At 42.7% G+C, this 23166-nt stretch overlaps 1 protein-coding gene across 4 annotated transcripts in view; it reads left to right on the plus strand.

Moving 5' to 3' along the window:
• FBXW11 (F-box and WD repeat domain containing 11) overlaps positions 1-23166 on the plus strand; it is a 98437-nt gene that overhangs the window by 71474 nt on the left and 3797 nt on the right. For all 4 annotated transcript variants that reach the window (XM_063125283.1, XM_063125285.1, XM_063125282.1 and 1 more), the window contains 8 exons: positions 427-517; positions 9714-9851; positions 11418-11536; positions 12919-13168; positions 15202-15320; positions 17118-17228; positions 17342-17420; positions 20244-20431. In XM_063125283.1, the coding sequence (XP_062981353.1) occupies positions 427-517; positions 9714-9851; positions 11418-11536; positions 12919-13168; positions 15202-15320; positions 17118-17228; positions 17342-17420; positions 20244-20405 (1069 nt within the window). In that variant the 3' untranslated portion in view covers positions 20406-20431. The remainder of the gene's footprint in view (positions 1-426; positions 518-9713; positions 9852-11417; positions 11537-12918; positions 13169-15201; positions 15321-17117; positions 17229-17341; positions 17421-20243; positions 20432-23166) is intronic.

Genomic DNA, 23166 nt, shown 5'->3' on the forward strand with positions numbered 1-23166 from the left:
CCACCCCCCCGCCCCCCGCCCGGGGCTCCGTTCCCCTTCCCTTCTCCCTTGCTCTCGCTATGGAAGCAGAGCTTGAGCCGGAAGGAAAAGCAAAATGGGAGGCGAAGCAGCACCCCCAGCTCTGCAGGCCCGAACTCCGCCGCAGTCACACACATGGTCTTACCCTGGAGGGAGAGTTGGAACTGCAGCCGTTGACTCTGCCTCCAGGTCGTGAGCAGGAGGGCCGGACTCCACGGAAGGTAGGCATGGATAACTGGGCACACTCCCTCCGCTCCTAGTTGGTTCTTGGCATTGCAGCAAATGATGTGCCAAGTAAGCAAGTTTAATGGCTGCTGCTGCTGCTGCTGCGTCTTATCCTTAGTGCATTTTGCAAGGATTTTTGTTTCTAAACACAAACTTTCACCGCTCTCTTTTTTGTTATTATAGGGATCAGTACCTGTTTAAAAACAGACCCACAGATGGCCCTCCTAATTCATTTTACAGGTCACTGTACCCAAAGATAATACAAGATATAGAGGTATGTTTTGAAAAACATTGTTTTAAACTGTATTGAGTCTGAAGCTGCGTCTTCACGCAACTTCATTCTCTCGCCATGCTTTTTAAAAATGTGTTTTAGTGTTATAAGGATCTCGACTTTGATCTTGGAGTCCGACCTGTTTCAGTAAGGGCGTTGTCCGGGTAGAATGATTTAAAAAGAGCCCTGAGAACCAGCAGCTCTCGAGTCGATTTAAGATTTGTAGCAGTGTGGATTTAAGAAAATGCTCTAAAATACAGAGTTGAGAAATAGGAAAGTATCAAAGCATAAATAAATATCGTATATGCAAAATAACTTACTGAGTTCCCGGAGAAGAAGCTATTGCATGCCACGTCAGTACAGAGCGTTGCATGCCTCAGCTGTGCACAGGGAACTCTTTTGTACACAGTGGTGGCTCCATTTATTTCAACGGAGGCAAAAGATCTCTGTGTTATTCCTTTGTTCTCCTGTATGGCTATAGGAGCAGTGTTTGCACATCAGCATTCCTGTGCCCAGGAGAGGTATCTGGATCAGGGCATAGGCCTTAGAACAGCCTTCCTCAACCTGGGGCGCTCCAGATGATGCAGTCCAACACATCTGGAGCGCCCCAGGTTGAGGAAGGCTGCCTTAGAACAAGCTGAATAAAGCAGAGTTTCAATATTTGCAAATCACTTCCTCCATTAGGACTACTTAAACAGAATGTAGGAGAATTTTGTTTAGCCACTAATCCTGCCCTGTTATCAGAATAGAGCAGCCTACCTGGTTCTGTTACAAGCGAATAAATACAAGTATTAAAAACAAACACTTTGAGCGTTGCATTTCTCCTCAGTGGTTTAGTAATATGACCCCTCATACTCCTTTTTTCAAGCCGGATGATCAGAGTATGTTTAAAGACGAGAATTCTACCTTAGCTGTTATGCTTTTTTGGAGGTGAAAACACAGCAGAGTGCAAAAATGGGAGGGGCGAAGAGGAGGATTATTGTCTTTTACTTTTTGCTCATCCTCCCAGAGTGTGTTTAAACTGCTGGGGTGAGAGGGGAAGTAAACATGCCTGTTTCTAGCCTAGGAAACTACTCCTCTTGGCCAATTTACCCAGCCAAAGTTACTTGCCCACAAGTGCAGTAATATAAAACTGTATTACAATAAGATGTTGTTCATTGACAGGATAATGCAACCAGTAATGTTTCAGTACGATATGCTCTTGGGCACCTTTTTTTCTCTATATGGGAGGGAAAAACTTTAAATCCGACCCCTTCCCCTCCTGATATAGTTAGATTTTGGAGGCATGCCTTTAGCACTCGGTGCATGCGCTTGTACCTTTGTTTCATACTGGTAACCCTGCCTCTCTTTTCTGGAGAGACATTTTTCAGTCCTCCTGTGCTTGTAAAAAGAGCTTGGAGTTGGGACCCCAATGAAATCATAACTTTAAAAACAGGGTTTGTTTGACAGTGATTCCAGTTGAAAAGAAAAAGTATGAAATTGTATGATTGTTCAGAGTACAAGGGTACAACTATGCAAGGTTGGTATCTAGAATCTGTGATGATCCCTGATCCCTTATTTGTGTGCTTCCTTTCAGCTTTCTAGTGACATGAATTTTAAAAATGATGAACACCTCCTCCTCCTAAACTGCTTCATTGACATAACTATTGGATTAAATGGCTTCTGCCAATGTTGGGGCCATTTAGATCCTGATACCTTGGACATGCAGTGTTTCATTTTATACCATTAACTTTAATTGACTCAAAGTCTCGAATTAAAAAAAGAAAAAGAAAAAAGGATAATGGGAAGGTGATTTGAAGCAACACAGAAGAGCCGTTTCCTTTATTTTAGCAGGGCACGGGCCTGGATCTAAAGACCTGCATGACAAAGGCTCAAGGAGGCCTTTGTTGGGCCCACAGGGGCTGCATGGCAAAACTCTTGTGAATTGGAGGGGAGTTTCCAAAAGCAATCTATGATACGGTATGGGGATCTGCTGTTCAAAGGAAAAAGTCATAAATTCCACTGGGCATGCCCATGGGTTTGGTATCCCAGCCGTGAAATACACTAGTGCAGTTTAAGGAAGAACACAACAGCCTTCCAAGACTTACAAACCTATTGACCTGGTTCGTACATAACAATAAACCAACATTTCTGTAACCCATGAGTTGAGGAATTCTGGGTTGACATAATGTGTGAACCCAGCCATGCTATCAAACCGTGATTTGTTAACTGCAAACAACCTGTGGTTTGTTTCTGGGTTTTGAACTTTGGATTGTTTAAAGTTTGGGTTGTCTTTACATGTGAACCCAGAACTCTAGACTGTTCATGAGTTGGTTTGCCAAGCTACAGAGGTGGTGGGCAAGAGGGATTAAAAAACGAAACAAAAACGGTCACAAAGATATTTGGGATACAAGGAGGGAACGGGATAAAGAGGCGGGAAACAAACAACCCAGGGATTGAGTAAACAAACCACATTTGTTCAGTTGTCTGCCAGTCAAACCTTGGGTAGGACAACATACCATGGTTTAACCATGAGTTAGATAAACTATGGGTTAGCATTATGTGTGAACCAGGCCATTGTGGCATAAGTTTTTCTGGCCAGAGTTTGCTTTGTGAGATGCATGAAGTAGGCTCTAGTTAATTGAACTACAATGCTACAATAAATTTCTTAGCTTTTAAGATGCTACAAGTCTCTCTATGTTGTGTTTGCTGCAACAGGCTAGCAGCTTCCCTTCTGAAATTAGGTGTCATTATTTTGAACTCTTTTGGGGTCATGAGGGTTAAACATTTCTAAAATCCTTTGGAAATATGTGTTTTAAAAAAATTCAGTCCAAGCAACTATACATTCTTCCCTGTGAATATTTTGGATTTTTAAAGGGCAAGTACCCAGGGTTTTAGAAAATTGTGGATAAATGAATTTGATCTCCTAATCCCAATGAAAAATTTAGAAATTTAGAAGGTCTTACTTTCATTTGGGAGGGGGGAATTAAAATTGGTTTTTATTTTTTACTAAAGTTGTAACTCTCCTGCAATGCAACATTTGCTAAAAATCCATTGAAGAGCAGTGTTTTGAAGTGTGGAGGTGTAGTTTGCCCATGGCTCAACAATAAAAAAATCTGGTGTTTGATTTTCCCATTACTGCCAGTAGAAAACTGACTGTGGAGAAGATAACCTATCTAGCTTCTCTGGAAGATATCTGGATTTTCAAGTGTCACAATTGTATATAAGTAAGAAATCTCTGATGAAAAGTTTTGCCGTTATGGCATAACTTAATTTATTTTATTTATTTATTTATTACATTTCTATACCGCCCAATAGCCGGAGCTCTCTGGGCGGTTCACAAAAATTAAAACCATTCAAAGTATAAAACAACAGTATAAAACCATAATATAAAATACAATATAAAAGCTCAACCAGATACTGCAGATAGTTCTTATTATATCTATTGACATTCCAGCATTCAGTCTTTAAAATTTGCATCCTGCTCAGTCTCAGCAGCTTCAATCAGATCATTCTTTTTAAAACAATAATAGAAAATAAATCAGCGAATTAAATTAAAATTCTAAAAAGACTGTTACCTAGCTCCCCTCTCTTGTATGCACGGCTGCCAAAAATAATTTAAAAAAAAGGTTTTTCAAAAGGTGCTTAGGGCTGGTTTGGCAAATCTCCATGAAGCATGCACACAAACACACACACACGCACACACAGTCACGGTTGTGAGCAGCTATTGCTAATGGGGAACAGGGAAAGATGCAATCTGAGCCACGTTTCCCCCCACTTCTAATGTGAAGAGAAACTGATTAGCTCTTTTAATGCATTAAATATACAATGCATTGATGCCATTTAAAAAGTATTTTTTAGGCGCAATGGGAGAGAAAAATTATGGATTGTCAGAATCAAGTGTAACCTGGCCTTTTTTGAATCCCTTTGCATCAGGGCGTCTTTAGTCCCCAGCAAGCATCTTGTAAGAATTATTATTATTATTATTATTATTATTATTATTATTATTATTATTATTATTATTTACATTTATATACCTCCCCATAGCCAAAGCTCTCTGGGCGGTTTAATTAAGAACACAGTGTTGCTGGCTAAAACTTCTCAAATAAAATAGAAAGCACATAACATTCGAGAGAGTGGGGACAAAGATTTTAGAAATAGTTAAGTTGCTTCTCTGCTTCCATAGTGGCAAGTAGTTGAGGGCAATTGTTTAACAAGAGGCTTTCTTGCATTCCGGGTGGTCCAGTAACTTCTGATACCGCCTGGATCCATTGTGCTGACCTGCCAAATTTAAGTGTTTGAGGAATTCCCTTAAAGAGAAGACTAGTTTTGGGTTCTTCCCAGGAAATTTTATTTAGGTATGCAAAACTTGTTTTTTGTGGAAATCTGACTTGGTTCAGTTAATCATGTGCTTGGACGCCATCCCAAAATAGTGTAGTACAATTTGACTCTTATTAGCAGACTGTGTTAATAGGCAAATTGCCAGGTGTACTGTTGATCCCCCAACTTCAAATCCCTGGGCCTTTTCCATATTATCCATGATGCTGGGCCAACTGCTTAGTTATTCCTTTAGAATTAGTACAGATATAATATATTCCTCATGAGCAGTTGCAAACACTATTTTCTTCCCATATCTTATAACACATGGAAGCTCCCTCCATCTCCCCCCCCCCCACAATACGCATAACCTTTGTAGATGCTTTCTCCTTATAGTTTGAGATTCATACACACACCAAAAAAAAGATTTTGGGATGGTGGGGAGGGAGGTAAATGAGACCAGGCCATTAAATGGACTCCCTCTATTCAGCCCCAAATAGAGGGAAAGTTAAAAGATTGGTCCTGTTTTGCTTCCTTTAAATGTAAATAAGATGAAGCATGGATTCCCCCACTCCCCCTATTCATACACAGTTAGATTGCAGTGCGTTACCCATTACATACCTGGTGCCTTCTAGATGTTTTGGATTACAGCTGCCATAATCCCTGCCCATTGGCCATGTTGACTGGGGGATGATAGGAGTCGTAGTCGAAAACACCTGAAGAGCAACAGGTTGCCCACCCTGCACAACATGGACTTTTGGGGGAAATCTAATTCCTCAGTTTTTGGAAGAGGTATATTTCTTTCCAGCTGTGCTAGAAAGAAAATGATTGTAGAAACACACTTCTTAAAGAGACTATAATAGCATTACGGCCTTGTAAACACTTAACTGAGTGAAGTTCCTCCGGCATGAAGGAGGTGTTGCTTGCAGCTGCTGTGGAGTTATCTAGACCGGGGAATAGACCAGAGCATAGAGCTCCCAGCCTGCTTATGGAGGCTACTCTGCATGTTCCCATCTTGTTCTAACCAAAGTGACAGTAACTCTAAGGCTAGATGGAAGAATGAAAGCCTCTTGGGCAGCTTCCACAGTACGATTGAATTGAATTGAATTGAGTAAGTTTATTATGGTATAACAACCAGCACTCCATCCACAGCACGATGGTTTTTACGCAGGATGGTAGACGCTGCATTCTCCACTGTCAGTTGCTCTAAGGCAGGAGAGGGCAACTCTAAGGTCAGGGTCAGGACTGGATTGCCCTCCTCCAAACCCCCCTGGGGGCTGCACTCTGCCACACTTGCTGCTGTGACTTTGCAAGGAAACAAGTTGTGCAGGGAGTGGATCCCTTGTTTGTGAGTAGAATCATGTTCCTGGGAGCGTGGTGCTGCTTCCAAACGCAGCGTGTGTTCCTGGCACGCCTTGTTTCCTTGCACGACCGCCTCCACAGTGGCAAATGCAGAGGCCCGGGACCTGCCAAAGCGGTCATGAAGTGGGGGTCACAGGCAGTCCGAGGAGGTTTGTATTGTCCACTCCTGCTCTAAGGCCTAGAATTCCTCACTGAGCTGGTCATGCAGTTATCTGGGCTGCATCACTTCAATCTGCAGCTGAGGGTACACGTGACTGAACGTTTTTCCAACCACCGCCACCCTCCCTGTACACAGACAAGTAGCACAACAGAGAAAAGTCTAGGCTATGCATGCTTTTTGACGGAGGTTTTTATTTTTGGAAGAAGTGTTCTGTCTGGTGAACACTCACCTGTACTGAAATCGTCACCCCAGATCCAGACTTTCTACCTCAGTGGTCCAGTCCGCACGTAATGCCAATTTGTGGGTTATTTAACTCACCAGTTGACGGGGATGGGGGAGAATGAGCGGGCACCATTTCCGCTTTTAATCAGCAGCTACAATCGGCTGGGTTGTAGGTCGTGAATCTGGAGCGCTGGGTTGTTAGGGGCTAAACAACCCAGTGGATAACCCAACAGCAGACCATGGGTTAGCCGCTTGATTGTTGAGCCCCTAAACAAACCAGTGCTCCAGATTTGTACAATACACTCACAACCTACAACCAGGCCGATGATAGGTTATTGGTTAAAAGCAGAAGTGAGCAGAGTGCAGGAGATGGCACACTCGCTCACTCACTCACTCATGTATGGCAAATCCAGATCTGATATCTGGATCAAGTCTGCACATATTAGAAGGAAATTTCAGAACCAACTCTCAGGTTTGGGTTCCAAAGGGTTGCATTCAGCAGGCCCCTTTACTGATGGTCCTCCCAAGTGCCCACCCACTCAGCTATATTTAGTTCTCTCAAATCTCCCCCCCCCCACTTTGTACTCTCATGTATTTTTGCTCCTGCCAATTTCTGTACAGCTGTATACTTTTTGTGTATTGTGGCGACTTTCCCAGTATACTGGCAACTGACACAGTAAAAGGGATTTTACAAATTCTCAAAAATATGAAATATTTTCCCACAGTAGCAATACCACATTAATATGTGTCTGAAATCACATCTACTTCTAGAATTCAAACTCTGCACCTGCATGGATCTTACTGATTCACAGCAATCTGGCCTAGGGATGAATAACACACTCCAGTTGCTTTGATTTGCAGCCCGCATTTACGTCTGGTAACTTTATAAAAAGCTTAAAAAAAAAAACCCAAAAAAACCCCAACCTGAAAATTGCACAAAATGGAAAGCGTGTTTCTCTCTAAACACGTAAATAGAATTGCTTTGACTAGGGTTTGATTCGGTGAACCTGACTCCTGCATGCAGTGCCTCAAGAATGAGTGACATCCTAGTATATTCGGAGCAGTTCAAATGATGCCCACGCGGCCGCTGTGGGAAGCTGTAAACAGCTGCACGTGCATGTGCTTAACCACTGGCCAGTTAAATTCTTAACTGGGTCTGTATATTGAATACTACCTCCTTCTTTCTGGATTAGAACCCATCCAATTCGGGGTAGATTGATTTAAACCCACTTACCCCCAACCTGGCACCCTCCAGATGTTCTGGACATCAACGCCAACCAGAATAGCTAATGGTCAAGAATGCTGGAAGTTGAAGTCCAAAACACCTGGATGGCAACAGGTTGGGGAAAGCTGATTTTAAATCAAGGAGATTTTAACCAGCATTTCCTGAATATTTTCAGAGTACCAAAACTTTTAGTCATGCAAACCAGTTATGTCTGTGCAAGGAGGACAGCTGTGAAATGAATGGGTTTCTCTTGGGCTGTATGATCACATGCAAGAATACTGATCCCTTGCTTGAAGATCTGCAGTGTAGTCCACCATTAATATGATAGGTCAGGTGAGGTTGAGGCTGTTTTAGGCTCTTATATGGGTTTGCACAATTGGGGAAGGAAAATAAGCCATTCTACTTTATTATTTTCCCACTGGTCATGTGCTATATTGTTATCATAATTACCCTCGCCAGGCACAGTTTACAAACCGCCCCCACAACCCATGACACGTTCTAGGGTTGTGGAGTGGTTTGTAACCCAGCCTTGCTACACACTTTCACCGGGTTTGGATGACACAACAAGCCACGCCCAGTGAAGGTAATTGTGGTAATGATGCAGCATGTGACCAGCACATGTTGGGCAGGAAAATAAGCTATGATATCTTATTTTCCCTTCCCCAAACGTGCGAACTTGGCCTTAGTCAAAAATCCTCAATACCATTCTGGTTGTAGCAAAGGTAAATCTACTTAAATTGGTTCCTCTGACCTCCTCCCAGGCCAAATCCAGCACTCAGCTGTGTAGAAACTGGCTGCATTAAATGTTCAAAAACGTATTTTGTTTTAAAAAAGAGCTTGTTTTTTTCTCATTCCCCTTGGCCTCAGGCCCAGGGCTATAGGACACCATTTTATTGCAGGGTCCCACTATTCATATGTATAAGACTTGCCTTAGAAGTCAAATAAAGCAGATTTTAATTCAATGTCTCTGCTAGAAGGTCATGAATTGATATTTGAGAGGTATGTAATTTAGCATTTTGGTATCACTTTCAGATTTTGTTTTACACCAAGCCATTCTTTAAAAATGTTAGTTAATGTAATTGGTGTTCTTTTAAAATCTAATTTGAATTGAAACAAACAAACAAACAACATTGAGTTCCAGTCCTGCCTTTCAATGAGCAGAACAGAAACTGCTGTTGAAATTGATTCTAACTCCCTCCTGCAGCCCCACTTGATCAAATTTGGGAATGCATGTGGGAAGGAGAACAAGAAGAAGTCCACTTACATGACTTTGGATGGAACCTATTGGTTTTTTATCTGTCCTTATCAGATGGAAAAGACCCAAACTAAGAATCGAACCAGAAAGAAGTTTTCCTTGGATTAGAGTTTTGCTTTAGATCTGATTTAAACAATCTTTGAGTGACGTCATGTGCCTCTCCCTTTTTTTGGTTATGACTGGCCAGATTGGATCTACAATCAGAGTTATAATATTAGGTTCATTAACCAAAATTAATGAAAAATAAAATACTAGATTAATTAAATCAGGCATGTCCTTCAACTTGATGTAAGAGAACTGTGCAGAATATAACAGAAATAACTTCGTCTGTTTAGAGTATTTTTACCTGCTCTTCAGCTGAAAAGACTCCCAGGGCAACTTAAATATGATCTAAAAAAAACATGGCACAAAAAGAAAGCAGGATAGGGAGGGAAGAGGAAAACAAGGAAATTCAGGCAACAATTCTTAAAGCTAAACCAGCTGCAGTGGAAACGGAGAGGAAGAGCTAGCTGATTTCTCAGCAAAGACAATGGAATGACCTAACTCCCAATCTGTCCCCTCTGCTACAGCCTGATGGGATATTTTTGTGGGGAGTGAATAAACATTTTTAACTTAAATATCAGTGGTAAAAAATGTGACAGGATTGTACATCACCCAACCTCTTTTTGATCTCTTGTAGACTATAGAATCTAACTGGCGATGTGGAAGGCACAACTTGCAAAGGATTCAGTGCCGCTCTGAAAATAGTAAAGGTGTTTACTGCTTACAGTATGACGATGAGAAAATTATCAGTGGCCTAAGGGACAACTCCATTAAGGTAACGGGATTTATTGTCTTTCTTTCTTTCTTTCTTTCTTTCTTTCTTTCTTTCTTTCTTTCTTGTCTCAGAGGCTATGAGTGGGTCAGTGTAGTTTGGCTTTGTGCTATTATTTATTTATTTATTTATTTATTTATTTATTTATTTATTTATATAGCACCATCAATGTACATGGTGCTGTACAGAGTAAAACAGTAAATAGCAAGACCCTGCCGCATAGGCTTACAATCTAATAAAATCATAGTAGAACAATAAGGAGGGGAAGAGAATGCCAACAGGCACAGGGTAGGGTAAACAGGCACAGGGTAGGGTAAAACTAACAGTATAAAGTCCGAACAACATCAAGTTTTAAAAGCTTTAGGAAAAAGAAAAGTTTTTAGCTGAGCTTTAAAAGTATGGATGCTTGTATTTTATTTTTATTTTTTAGGAGATTATCCTATCTTGTCTTGGTTCTGGTAGGATTATTTGTCTGCTGCTGCACCATTGTAGAACATCTGTATTCTAATAGTTTAGAATACAAAATGCTGTCCATTGAACTTAGGCTACGTTCTACTTCTGAGGATAAAAAAGTGAAGATTGGAAAACAGGACATAATTTAAGAAATTTGTGGTCTATGTCAGAGGTTTATTTATTTATTGAAGGATTTCTACCACATCTTTCCATTTTAAAAAAAATACCCAAGGCAGCTAACACATTGACCCAGTTTGCATGTCATGGTGGCAGTTACTGGGTTGTTTAAACCAGGAATTTCAGAGGTTGGTGGAGCGCATGAACCATTTCTGTTTAACAACCCAGAGAGGTTAAACAACCTGTGTTTTGTTGTTGGGTTAATTCTGGGTTGTTTAACCAACAAACAGTCCAGAGTTTCTGGGTTTGCACTTCATCAAACAACAGAGCTTTCCTTGGTTATTGATTAAAAGCAGAAGTGACAAGTGCATAATGAACATGCTTTGTCTGTCACCGTAGTTTGTGGGTTAAACAGCCCAGGAATTGCCGCTGTGACATGCGAACTGGGTTAGTGTTTAAACATCATAAAACCTAACTCTAAGGAATGCAATATATCTCAACAGAAGTTTTTTTTTAAAAAAAAATCAAGACAAAATACTCCATGCTTACAGTCCCATGACATTTACTTAAATTTGTGTGCTTCTGATTGAAACACTGAGTAGGGAGAGATACATTCTCAAGATTATTTGCAACCATGAGAGCTTAAAAAAGGGTCTTATAAGTGGTAAAATGTCATAAGACTGAGGAATCTAAGCAGTCACCTTTTTTTTTTTTTTTTTTTTTTGCAAATCAGGCATAAAACCTTGTTTCTCTAGATTTCATGGTTTTTGGATTCACTCCCCCAGTCCCGGCTTCTGCTCTAACAGTGTAATTCAGGTACTCAGTCGCATAATATGTTCCTGCCTCTTTCCAAAAGACACACAAGATGCTGAACCCAATGGAACAACCTGTGTCTTCTCCTGGCAGAATGGACTGCAGGTTCCTTTTGCCATGGCTTTACAGCTAGAGAGAGAAACTGATTCTGCACTCAAGTAACTCACCTGTGTTTCTATTTGGCAGATTTGGGATAAAAACGGATTGGAATGTTTGAAAATACTAACAGGACACACTGGCTCCGTTCTCTGTCTGCAGTATGATGAAAGAGTCATTGTAACTGGATCATCTGACTCCACTGTGAGGTGAGCATTTTTGTAGTTACATATATGGCAGAAAAGGGACTGAGGTAAAGGAGATGCATGGTTGCTCACCAAAATCTCGAATAAGATATTCTCTGGCATTTCTTTTACTGGCTCATCTTACACCTACTAACGTTTCAGTATTTCATTAAATACCGCTTGGTGGTTTCTATCATTACGTTTGCAAGCACAGATGGGGGAACCTGGGTCTCTACCCAACACCTAGAAAGCACTTGGGATGGGGACGATTTGTTGTGGAGAGGCAGGGGGGAGATCCTTCCCCTCCCCTCCTCTCTCAGTGAATTTGGGGAGGGCAACGTAGCTGTGGGGAGATGGTTTCAGGAGAAAAGCTGTAGGCAGGGGAAGGGTTAAGCATCCTCTCCAACCTGCCACTTTTGCATGGCAGTTCGCTCCCCTCTCCCTGCCACGTCGTAGCTGTTTGACAACAACATGGCTTTCTGGACCGGCCACTAGCGTAGTAGCCTGTTTAAAATAATTTTATACAACGTGGGGGGTGTTATCCCTGAAAGTGGACAGGAGTTTATTGAACGCTGGGATAAAGAGATGGGAGCAAAAGGTTTTATTTTTTTTATAGAATTCTAGCAGCCTTCGCCAACCTAGTGCCTTCCAGATGTGTTGGACTACAACTTCCATAAAATGATGATGATGATGATGATGATGATGATGATGATGATGTTGTTGTTGTTGTTGTTGTTTTATATACCACCCCATAGCTGAAGCTCTCTGGGCGGTTTACAAAGATTAAAACATTGAACATTTAAGAGAACAGATATACAAAATTTAAAACCCGTAAAAACATAAAACAGATCATGTACAAAGACAATATCCGTTGCAACAGATATTGATCTGGGGTCAGTTAGAAGGCTCAGCATATGCTGTTAAATGCCTGGGAGAAGAGAAAAGTCTTGACCTGGCATCGAAAAGATAACGGCGCCAGGCGAGCCTCATCAGGGTGATTTGTTCCATAATCGGGGGGGCCACCACTGAAAAGGCCCTCTCCCTTGTTGCCATCCTCTGAGCTTCCCTTGGAGTAAGCACGCGGAGGAGGACCTTAGATGTTGAAGTGGCTTAGGATTATGGGAGTTGTAGTTCAACCTGGTTCCAGGTTGAGGGGAAGGCTGATTTATAGCCCTATTTTCAGGATAAAATCCCAGACCAAGAGTATAAGGTGATGTGATTTTACATACATGTTGTTCCCACCACAGCTAACATCTGATTTAATTGTTTCATATCGCAAACTATGTTTTCAGAAATTGTGGGAGCTTAGCAGTCTAAGTTCAAAGTGGGTGAGAGCTTTTTCTCCCAGGAGACTTGCAGTTGGTTTCATACTATTTAATCCTTTTTATAATTATTATGTTTTGCAGAGTTTGGGATGTGAACACAGGCGAAGTCCTGAACACACTGATCCATCACAATGAGGCGGTGCTTCACTTGCGTTTCAGTAATGGTTTGATGGTAACCTGTTCAAAGGACAGATCAATTGCTGTCTGGGATATGGCCTCCCCAACTGACATCACGCTGCGCCGGGTCTTAGTTGGCCATCGGGCTGCTGTAAACGTGGTCGACTTTGATGACAAGTACATTGTATCTGCTTCTGGTGATAGGACCATTAAAGTGAGTTGCCAATAAGTTACTTGAAACGGCAAATTCATAAAGCAATGATGGAGCATCAGTTTAGCCAGTGTGGTGCAGTGGCTAAGGTGTCGGACTGGGAGTTGGGAGATCCGGGTTCTAGTCCCTGCTTGGCCATGGAAACCCACTGGGTGACTTTGGGCCAGTCACAGACTCTCAGCCCAACCCACCTCACAGGGTTGTTGTTGTGAGGATAACATGGAGAGGAGGAGGAGGATTATGTTTTCTGCCTTGGGTTCCTCGGAGGAAAAAAGGCGGGATATAAATGTAATAAATAATAAAAAAAAAAAATCGCATGTGTCTGGGATGATGATGATGATGAAAATGAAATCCCCTTTGGAGTATTTTCGGAAGATAAGCTGTGGCTGTTCATCTAATGCAGGGATGGGGAAGCTGTGGCCCGCTATATACTGCCAGACTGCAACTTTCATAATCTCTGACCATTGGCCATGCTGGCTGCGGCTGGTGGGAGTTGGAGTCTACCAGCTTCTGGGGGTCCATAGGTTCCCTACCCATGCTCTAATGGCTTCTGCTTTTTAAAGCATCATTGTGCAGATGCTTAAACTTTTTTTGTACTTCTGTTTGTGGCTTCTGTCACATTATTGTCATGAGGTTAAATTAGGGTGACCCTATGGAAAGGAGGACAGGGCTCCTGTATCTTTAACAGTTGCACAGAAAAGGGAATTTCAGCAGATGTCATTTGTATATATGGAGAACCTGGTGAAATTCCCTCTTCATCACAGCAGTTTAAGCTGCAGGAGCTATACTAGAGTGACCAGATTTAAAAGAAGGCAGGGCCCCTGCAGCTTTAACTGCTGTGATGAAGAGTGAATTTCACCAGGTTCTCCATATACATACATACATATATATACAAATGACACCTGCTGAAATTCCCTTTTCTATGCAACTGTTAAAGATACAGGAGCCCTGTCCTCATTTTCATATGGTCACCCTAGTTAAATTCCCTAATAGATCCGTGTCAAATTTGCTCTTGAAATCAGCTAAGGAAGACAGCTTTTCATTTTTATTTTTCAAATACCATTTTTACTGTTTCAGTTGGCACCCTACTTTTCGGCATGAAACCTACATGGAGTTCCCTTTTCCCAGCTTCCTTCCTCAGCAGCAACTTTAAAGTTTGTTCTCTTTTGAGAAATTAAAACGCTCTGCACAAAGGCCATGTTTATGCCTGACCGTGAGGTGCATCCCCCAGAAAGAGCTGCTTAGAGTGTGCCAAAAGTAGTTCTGCCCCCAAATACTGCCTTCCATTCTGAAAAATCGCCTATGAAATGCTTTGTGATTACAACTTTAAAAAAACCCAATGAGCGGAAGTCTACTCGTGCAGCAGGGCTTTCCAAAGCATGGTTAGCACAGGGGCATTCACACAAGGGCAATTCCTTGCCTTCCTCTTTCGTGCTGCAGCTCCCTGGAAAAACTTGAGGGTGGGAAAACCTTCATCAAAGACAGGTATATGACATGAAGATGCTGTAGTGGTGGCAGAGGACCAGGGGGAAGAGAGGAGAGGGGTTGGGGGTGGTGGTGATAGCTGAAAGTAAGGCAGAAGAAGCTTGCACAAGCAATTCTCGGCTCAGGCAAGCCGCCTCTCTCCAATTTTCTGTGATTTCCCCCTCCCACTGTGCCACACTCCAGAACTTCTTGACCCCGATGATCTCTCGGGGCTTGGTGGAGGGCAGGGGCGAAGGGGGCTGCACTGGGAGTGGAAAAGCCCTGTTGTACAAGCGGTCCCACTCCTCATGTAACGCTAAACACCCCACTGCATACTCTGAGCTAATGTTGATCGCTGTCAGCTTATTGAACGCTACACTGAATGTGACAACGTCGTGGCTTGCTCCTTGGAACACATCCCACGCAATTAGAAGTAGCCTTCTGCAATGAAAACTCTTTTTGCCTTCAGTAGCATGTATATTGTGTTTCATAATACTGCTGAGCCATGTTTTATTACAGGGCAGAATGCAAAAACATCCAAGCTTGGCCTAAATATTTCTTTTTCCCCATAGGTCTGGAGCACAAGCACATGTGAATTTGTTCGCACTCTCAACGGGCACAAGCGGGGTATTGCCTGCCTTCAGTACAGGGATCGACTCGTCGTGAGTGGATCATCGGACAATACCATTAGGTAGGTAGCAGCCTTGCTTGCGTTAGGGCAAAGCCGTTGACATGAGTGGAAGTATATTCCATGTGCTGTGAGGATCGAGAAACCCTTCAGACCTCCAAGGTCATCTCTTCTCTTCCTTCGCTCCTTAGGAGTGTGCCTCCCTCTGTTTCCATGGCCTTCTTTTAAGATCCTTTATGGGCAGCCACGAATGCAAGTGTCCTGGCCCTTTAGGAAGAAGGATCTCCAGGAACATAAGCCAGGGGCGTCGAACCTCTTTCCCCCTGGGGGCCAGATTACATTTTGGAGAAACTTTTGGGGGCCACATTCCAGTGGTGGGTAGGACAGGAGGCAAAAAGGGAGGGTCCAGAATGCCAGTATATTCGAGCTTAAAGCTGTTACTGCCAGTAACTGAGCCTTAGAAGCATCACAGATCCGGGGTGAAATGCACACAAGCCTGGAAACCACCAAACGATTTGTGGGCAGGGCCACCTGGGGAAGCCTGGAGGCCTGGATTGAGACCCAGGAAGGCCAGATGACGTTTTGTACCCCTGCCACAAGCTCTCATTTGTGCTGGGGTACAGAGAAGTTGAGAAACCGCTTTCTGGCTTTTCTTTAACCTTCTCCAAATGTCAGCACAAATGAGTCAAATTACTAGCCCTACCCCAAGTTCTCTGCATATGCTAGAGGATTTCAGGGAGGGAAGTGGTGAGCACAAAAGGAAGTTGATGGTAAGCACAAAAAGGAAGATGGCTGGTAAGTCAAGCCAATACCTGTAGGCCCTTTTTTCTTGACAGTAACAATTATCTGTCCAGTTGCTCTTTGGTCACCACCAAAGGTTATTCTTGCACCCTTTCATAGGTACTAACTCCCAAGAAGTCACACTTCCTTTAATAAAGCTTTGACCTAGAGAAGGGTAGCTGGGCTGCTTAGGATGGGGCCTTGGCTTTCCCCTTGACCTTCCACACTTGTGGCCATGTGTGCAATGGTGGTTGTGGGCTACTGGGGAGGGGTTCATGGTGAAACAGTCTGACAGGAGCAGGCCACTTGAAGCTAGCAAAGCTCTACTGTACGCTGAAGCAACTTTGTAGTTCATACAATAAATGAGTAATGATGGATCTTATGGCAAAAAGAAACCAGCATATAAATCTAAGTGCCCAAAATAAACATATTGATGACAACAAAATTAATTGCATGGGTTGTGGTGTTAGAGAACTTTTAAGCTGAAGATCTCTGAAAAGGCTGGCATCAAGTTTATCCTGCCCCCAGTTTCTTGTACAGATTTCTACTGGATATGGCTTTCTCAGCCATTATAAGCTAAGCTTGCTATTTCTGGCAAGCTTGCTCACCTGGCCCAAGCAGCGATTAGCCCCAGCTGAACCCTAGCAGGCAAAACTGCACTATTCCTCCGGTCATCTTCTAGAAGAGGAAGCAGCCCGTTGCATGGGTGTTTGTTGCACAAATCCAGCCAGGCTCTTAGGGCTGGGAGAGAAATGGGGGACGTTGGCCCCCGGGGCACAGTGTTCAGCCAAGTTCATGCGGCATCAGGAGGGAAGAAAGGGTGTTGAAAAATGGTCTGAATACAGCTTAAATTCTTTTGAGCCAAGTAATCAAAGTAAACATACCAACTCTGTAGGCCGACTCTGAATGTACTCCTTCTCCCAGGGGATCTGAACAGAATGGCCCTGGGGGATTCCACAGACAACCTCGAGTTGAGTGTAGACTTTTCCGAAAGCAGCCGGTCGTGCTCAGACAGCAATAGCAAGGTATAGAAGAGGGGATGCATGTTTTAAGACAGCTGTATGTGATCTTTCTTTTAAGGCTTTGGGATATCGAATGTGGGGCCTGTTTAAGAGTGCTAGAAGGCCACGAAGAACTGGTTAGATGCATCCGATTTGATAACAAGAGGATTGTAAGCGGAGCCTATGATGGGTACGTGCTTTAAAGCCAGTTCTGTTTCCATTTCTGAGATTAGTTTTCTGCGGTGCGGGAGAGTTGCATGTACGGCAGAATGTCCTGACCAACTTTCTCTCTTCACTTCCCAGCAAAATCAAAGTTTGGGATTTGCAAGCTGCTCTTGACCCTCGTGCCCCAGCAAGTACACTATGCTTACGTACATTGGTGGTATGTAGAGATAAATTCATTTATTTAAAGTATTTCTATCGTGCTTCTCCAACCATAAAGGCTCCTTACATGTAGTCAGTAAAACAAGGCAGTTCCTGACCATCTAAAAAGGGATGGGGAGGGAAGTGGGGGCGGGGGGGGGGGAATTAAGTCTTTCTTCGGGGTGGGAACTGGTGGAAACGCCCTGCTTCCCACTCTCACCTGCCCTGGTAGGATGGCTATTGATATATTTGTATAGTTGTTCAACAGAAGTACTTTTTAATCGTATTGAATTTCTTTGTAAATCTACCGAGGGTCTTGCAATAGAGTGGAAATTTTGTGCTGTTCTGAAAACTGGATCTGAAAGCAAAGATTTAGCATGTCTGTGTCCCAGTCCTCCTGATCACTTTTCAAAATGCCCCGAGACATCGCTAGTGTGGTACTTTACTCCAGTCATTGTGTCTTCTGAATGATAGTTCATATACTGCCCCTCTTGGCTTTTATAAAATTTTCCATGTGTCCCTCCTTAACATCCCTAATTCTGCTTCCCAGTTCTATAAGTGAAAAGTTTAGATGCTTTTATACACTGAAAGAAGACTCTGGACTGATTCTCACTTTAAGTTTTGCACCCTGAGATGGTATTATTTATTTATTTATTATTTATTTATTACATTTCTATACCGCCCAATAGCGGTAGTCTCTTGGGCTCTCTGGTACCTTTCATCACGACTGAAGGGTGTGTGCAATTAATATGTGTGTCTCATTCTTAAAATTCTAAGAACTGGGGTTTAGTTGTTTCAAAGGGACATGTGCTAAATTTTGCACATACTCCTTCCTTTCAGACTGGCTGGAACATGTGTTTTGTACCCGGGAATGCATATGAGCGTACAAAATGTAAAGTGAATCACTTTATACATTCCTCTTTTTGTTTCTGGTCATTGCTTTGATTTATGGTTGTACTCCTCATTGCATTGCAGCATCTGCTCTATTGATTACCTTTCTATGCCGCCCAACAGTGGAAGCTGCCTGGGCTGTTCACAACAGTTGAAACCATGGAACATGAAATGCAAAATACAATATGAAAGTTTAAAACTGCAGTATAAAATAAGCACCAAAGAAAGATCGAGCAGCAGTGCAAAGATTTAAAATTAAGTAACAGATTTAAAACAGAAACTGAAAGACTAGAATGCCTGGGAAAATAAGGAAGTCTTCACCTGCTGCCAAAAAGAACATAAGGCAGGTGCCAAGTAAGCTCCCGTGGGAATCCCGTTCCATAACCGGGATGTCAAAACAGAAAAGGCCCTCTTCTTAGGAGCCACCGACTCGCTTCCTTTGGTGGTGGTGGGGCTCCTGGAGAAGGACTACTGAGGGACAATGTTAAGGTCTGGACAGGTGTATATGGGAGGAGACGATCCTTCAGGCATATTTATTTATTTATTAAATTTATATTCCGCCCCCGTAGCCAAAGCTCTCTGGGCAGTCTACAAAAGTGAAAAACAGGGAACATTAAAAAGTATACAAAATTTAAAACCATAAAAAACCATCAGTATAAAAACAACGGTATCCATTTAAAAACAACAGTTCTGGGGTCCATTAAAAAACAAACAAACTTAGCGTTGTTAACTGCCTGGGAGAAGAGAAAAGTCTTGACCTGGCGCTGAAAAGATAACAATGTTGGTGCTAGGCGAGCCTCACCGGGGAGATCATTCCATAATAGGGGGGCCACCGCTGAAAAGGCCCTCTCCCTTGTTGCCATCCTCTAAGAGCCACTGAGAGTTGTCTTGCTCCCCAAAGTAGTCCCAGACAGGCAGGTACCTCTGAGACTTCCGAGTCCTTCCTGGAGAAATGTGTTCCCAGGCATAGGGGACCTAAGCTTCAGAACTATGCAACGGCAGCATCATTGGCCTTGTCCCACCCCTCTTCCCATTTCAACTTGTCCTCCAAGGTAGCGCTGTGCGTCAAAAATGCTTCTGCTGGTTCCCCAATTTCTCTTCTGCAGCAAGGAGGTGTTCTCCATCCTGGAGTTTCGAAGAGGATATGGAGAAGCAGTGATAGCATCTTGGCACGCGTTGGACACCTTTCATGACAAGAGCCATTCACAGTGGGAAAAAGCCACCCACACTTAATCCAGTCTTATAACTTGTATCCTGATACCCCTTTTATTTTCCTATTCTGCTGATATGAAAAGAGTTTTCAGATGTTCACCTCCGTAGACAGCTATTTGTCTTATGCTGGGCACTGTCAAACGCCTTCACATTTTCTTTTTAAGAGGATGTATCCAATATTAATGCAACTTTATTTATTTTTATTTATTTATTTAAGGATTTTTATGCCGCCATTCAGCCAAAAAAGGCTCTCACGGCGGCTTACAAAAGTATTTCTTGACTTAAGTCCCATTCGAGATTTTTTTTCTGTCATGCTGCTTGGTAGTTCTGGAAACAGGTCAAGAGATGCTGAGTGGCCCTTTTAATTCCTAGCAATGGTCTTTCTAGGTTTGCCTCTATGTATTCAGAAGCCCTGGTCTCTTGGGCTCAGACCTGTCTTGTTAGTCCCAGAAGCAGAACGTCGACAGGGGCCCGCTTCAGTATACCCAAGCATGGGGTGGGCATGAAGCCGCTCCATGTATACAGATGCACACCTGTCACCTGCACTTTACATGCAGGCTTGCTGCGGGGGGAAACCAGTGTGTCTGCAACGAACACTGTTGCCACGTAAAGTGTGAAGCCGCTCCTAAATCCATGACCTTTCCAACTTTGTGTAGAAACGAGTATTTGAAGAAGTATACACCTGATGAACAGAGCTGTCTGCCCTACTAACTATGAACCATTGGCATTTTTTTTTCAGGAACATTCAGGTCGTGTGTTTAGACTCCAATTTGATGAATTTCAGATCATTAGTAGTTCCCATGATGATACCATTTTGATTTGGGATTTTTTAAATGTGCCCCCTAATGCACAAAACGAGACACGCTCTCCATCCAGAACATACACTTACATCTCCAGATAACAGTCTGCAATTTACTACTCACCAAGGTAAGCCTCTATCTTAAGTAGGTCCTTTTTGTACCAGTCACTGCATCCATTCCTGGTAGTGGCCCTGGCACAAAGGTTAATTGTCTTCAATATGTTTAATGAGGTTGTCCAGTAGAGTAAGTGGAAATTGTTTTGACATTGTAACCAATTAATTGGCTAGTCTTAATATGTATTGGAGTTAGACTTGAATCTGCATGTTTAGATTTTCCAGGTTTGTGTTGTAGTAACTCTCTCACAGTGGCATCTTGATATTTTTCAAGTGGGGTCTTCATGGGCTCCTAGTGATGCTGTTATGTATAGACAAGTTTACGTATAATTATGTAGACAAGGATATTTTGTGCTAGCTAAGCTTGGGGGATTATAGCGCAGTTGCCTTCTTTTTATATGCTAACCGAGTTCTGCCAATGAAATAAATAGGCTTGGTGTGACTTATTTCCAGATTGGTTACTAGCAACTATTTTAGTTGTTATAAACCACTCCTTCTCTCCTTCACTCAATCCGAGAAGATATTGAAAGTAGCAAAAAATTCCGTTCTCTAGTTTTATGGGATCTGTCCTCTGTGATTTCACTTGCTATTGATTTGAGGTCATATAATTTATGGCCAAACTGAATTCGGCAATATACAGGCCGTCCCATTTCTCTTCCCTGGAGTGACACTGTCTTGCTTTCTTGATGTATTACGTGCCGTGTGTAGTAGATGCTGTTGTATAGACCTCTCTGGGTGGTGTTTCAATAACTGCACTTTTAGTAGTGTATAAAAGTAATCTGCCAGAGGTAAGTGTGACTGAACTGGCCAGATTTTAATTGCAACATGCCTCTAGCATAACTTGAATGGGCCCTGTCCTGGGGTAAAATAAAATAAACCCCAGGTATATGACGAAGAATGTTTAATATGTTCAGAAATTCATGCGAGTTTGAATCTGCACTGGTAATCACTCCTCTCCTTCTGTTCTCCCTTACCCTAAAAAAAGCAGTATGTGCTTCAAGTAAGAGGCATCCTTGCCTCAACCTTGTACCCTCCTGATGTTTTGGACATATGGCCAATGGTCAGGAATGCTGGGTGTTGTGGTCCAAATTATCTGGAAGGCACCAGGTTGGGGAAAGCTGTTCTATGGGGAGAACTAAGGCAAGGAGCGATGACATCCCCTTCCCAGGTAATCCTGCCCCTGGCCATATTGAGATACGTGCTGTTTGGGTGAGAGACACAAATTGCAAGATAGATACATGTGTTTGCGGAGGGAGGGATTAGCAGCAAAGGGGTCTTATTCCCTTCCTTTTGCAGTGGTAGGGCGACCATATGAAAAGGAGGACGGGACTCCTGTATCTTTAATAGTTGTATAGAAAAGGGAATTTGTCATTTGTATACTTGCAGCACCTGGTGTAATTCTCTCTTCATCACAACAGTTAAAGCCGCAGGAGCTCTGCTAGAGTGACAAGATACAAAAGAGTGCAGGACTCCTGCAGCTCCAACTGTTGTGATGAAGAGGGAATTTCACCAGGTGCTGCAGGCGTACAAATGACACCTGCTGAAATTCCCTTTCCTATAAAACTGCAGGATCCCTGTTCTCCTTTCCATATAGTCACCCTATGCAGTGGGCACCAGTCAGCTGAGAAGCATGAACTAATGAGCGTCGAGTGAATTGCCACAGGAGGTGTTTCTTAATGGAGGGCCGTACCTCTTTGCCGTTACATTACAAGGCTTAGCTACTTTCCAAACCCTGGCTCATGTCTGAGTTTGCATAGCAGTGTGTCCCTGCCATAGAGAGATGCAGGTAACATAAGGGACGCCATTGGACAATGGCCTGTTAAGTGTGTTCTGCCTTGGCAGGATCCAGGGCCTTCTAGGGAAAACCATCCATGCTTTGCAAGCAGACGGTCCCAGGCCCCAGTCCTTGGCGTCTTTACTTAAAGGATATGTTGCATAGTAGGGCTGGGCTCGGAGAACTATTGCTGGTCCCAGTGGATTGTACTGAGCTGAATGGACCAATGGTCAGACTCTCTATAAGGCAGCTTCATATATATTCTACAGCAGCGGTTCTCAACCTGTGGGTCGGGACCCCTTTGGGGGTCGAACGACCCTTTCACAGGGGTCGCCTAAGACCATCGGAAAACACATATTTCCGATGGTCTTCGGAAACTGTATTGACTGAACTATGTCATGTATCATCTTTTGTATTATTAAAGCTATTGTTATGTATTATTTTCATTAGCAAACCATCCCATGACAATGGATCGTGTAGAGAAGAACGAAAATAATTTTATGGTTGGGGGTCACCACAACATGAGGAACTGTATTAAAGGGTCGCGGCATTAGGAAGGTTGAGAACCACTGTTCTACAGTGTTTTCTAAATCACAGGGCAGAAACGTTGCTCTCTTTCATAAAACAGCAAATATTACTAATGATAGAGGAACCGTTTTTATATGCTGTGCTCAAATAACGCAGGTCTCTAATTTTTTAACCAAACCCTGCACTTTTTTTTTTTAATAGTGTCCCAAATGAATAGGCCTTTTAAAGTCTATCATTTCTGACAACCCTAGCGCTTTTGGCTATAAGCACACTTTATTGCCTTCTGTTGAATTCCTTTTTTATTGTAACAAGATCAAAATTGTTACCATATGATAATCTAATATAATCCTTTATTTAAACATTTAAACAAAAACTAAAAAATGTTTAACCTCTTAGCAGTGACACTCCCATGGCCATAGTTGACCACCAAAGTCCGCCCCCCCCCCC

The sequence above is a fragment of the Elgaria multicarinata genome, chromosome 4 (genome assembly GCF_023053635.1).
Source record: "Elgaria multicarinata webbii isolate HBS135686 ecotype San Diego chromosome 4, rElgMul1.1.pri, whole genome shotgun sequence".
NCBI lineage: Eukaryota > Metazoa > Chordata > Lepidosauria > Squamata > Anguidae > Elgaria > Elgaria multicarinata.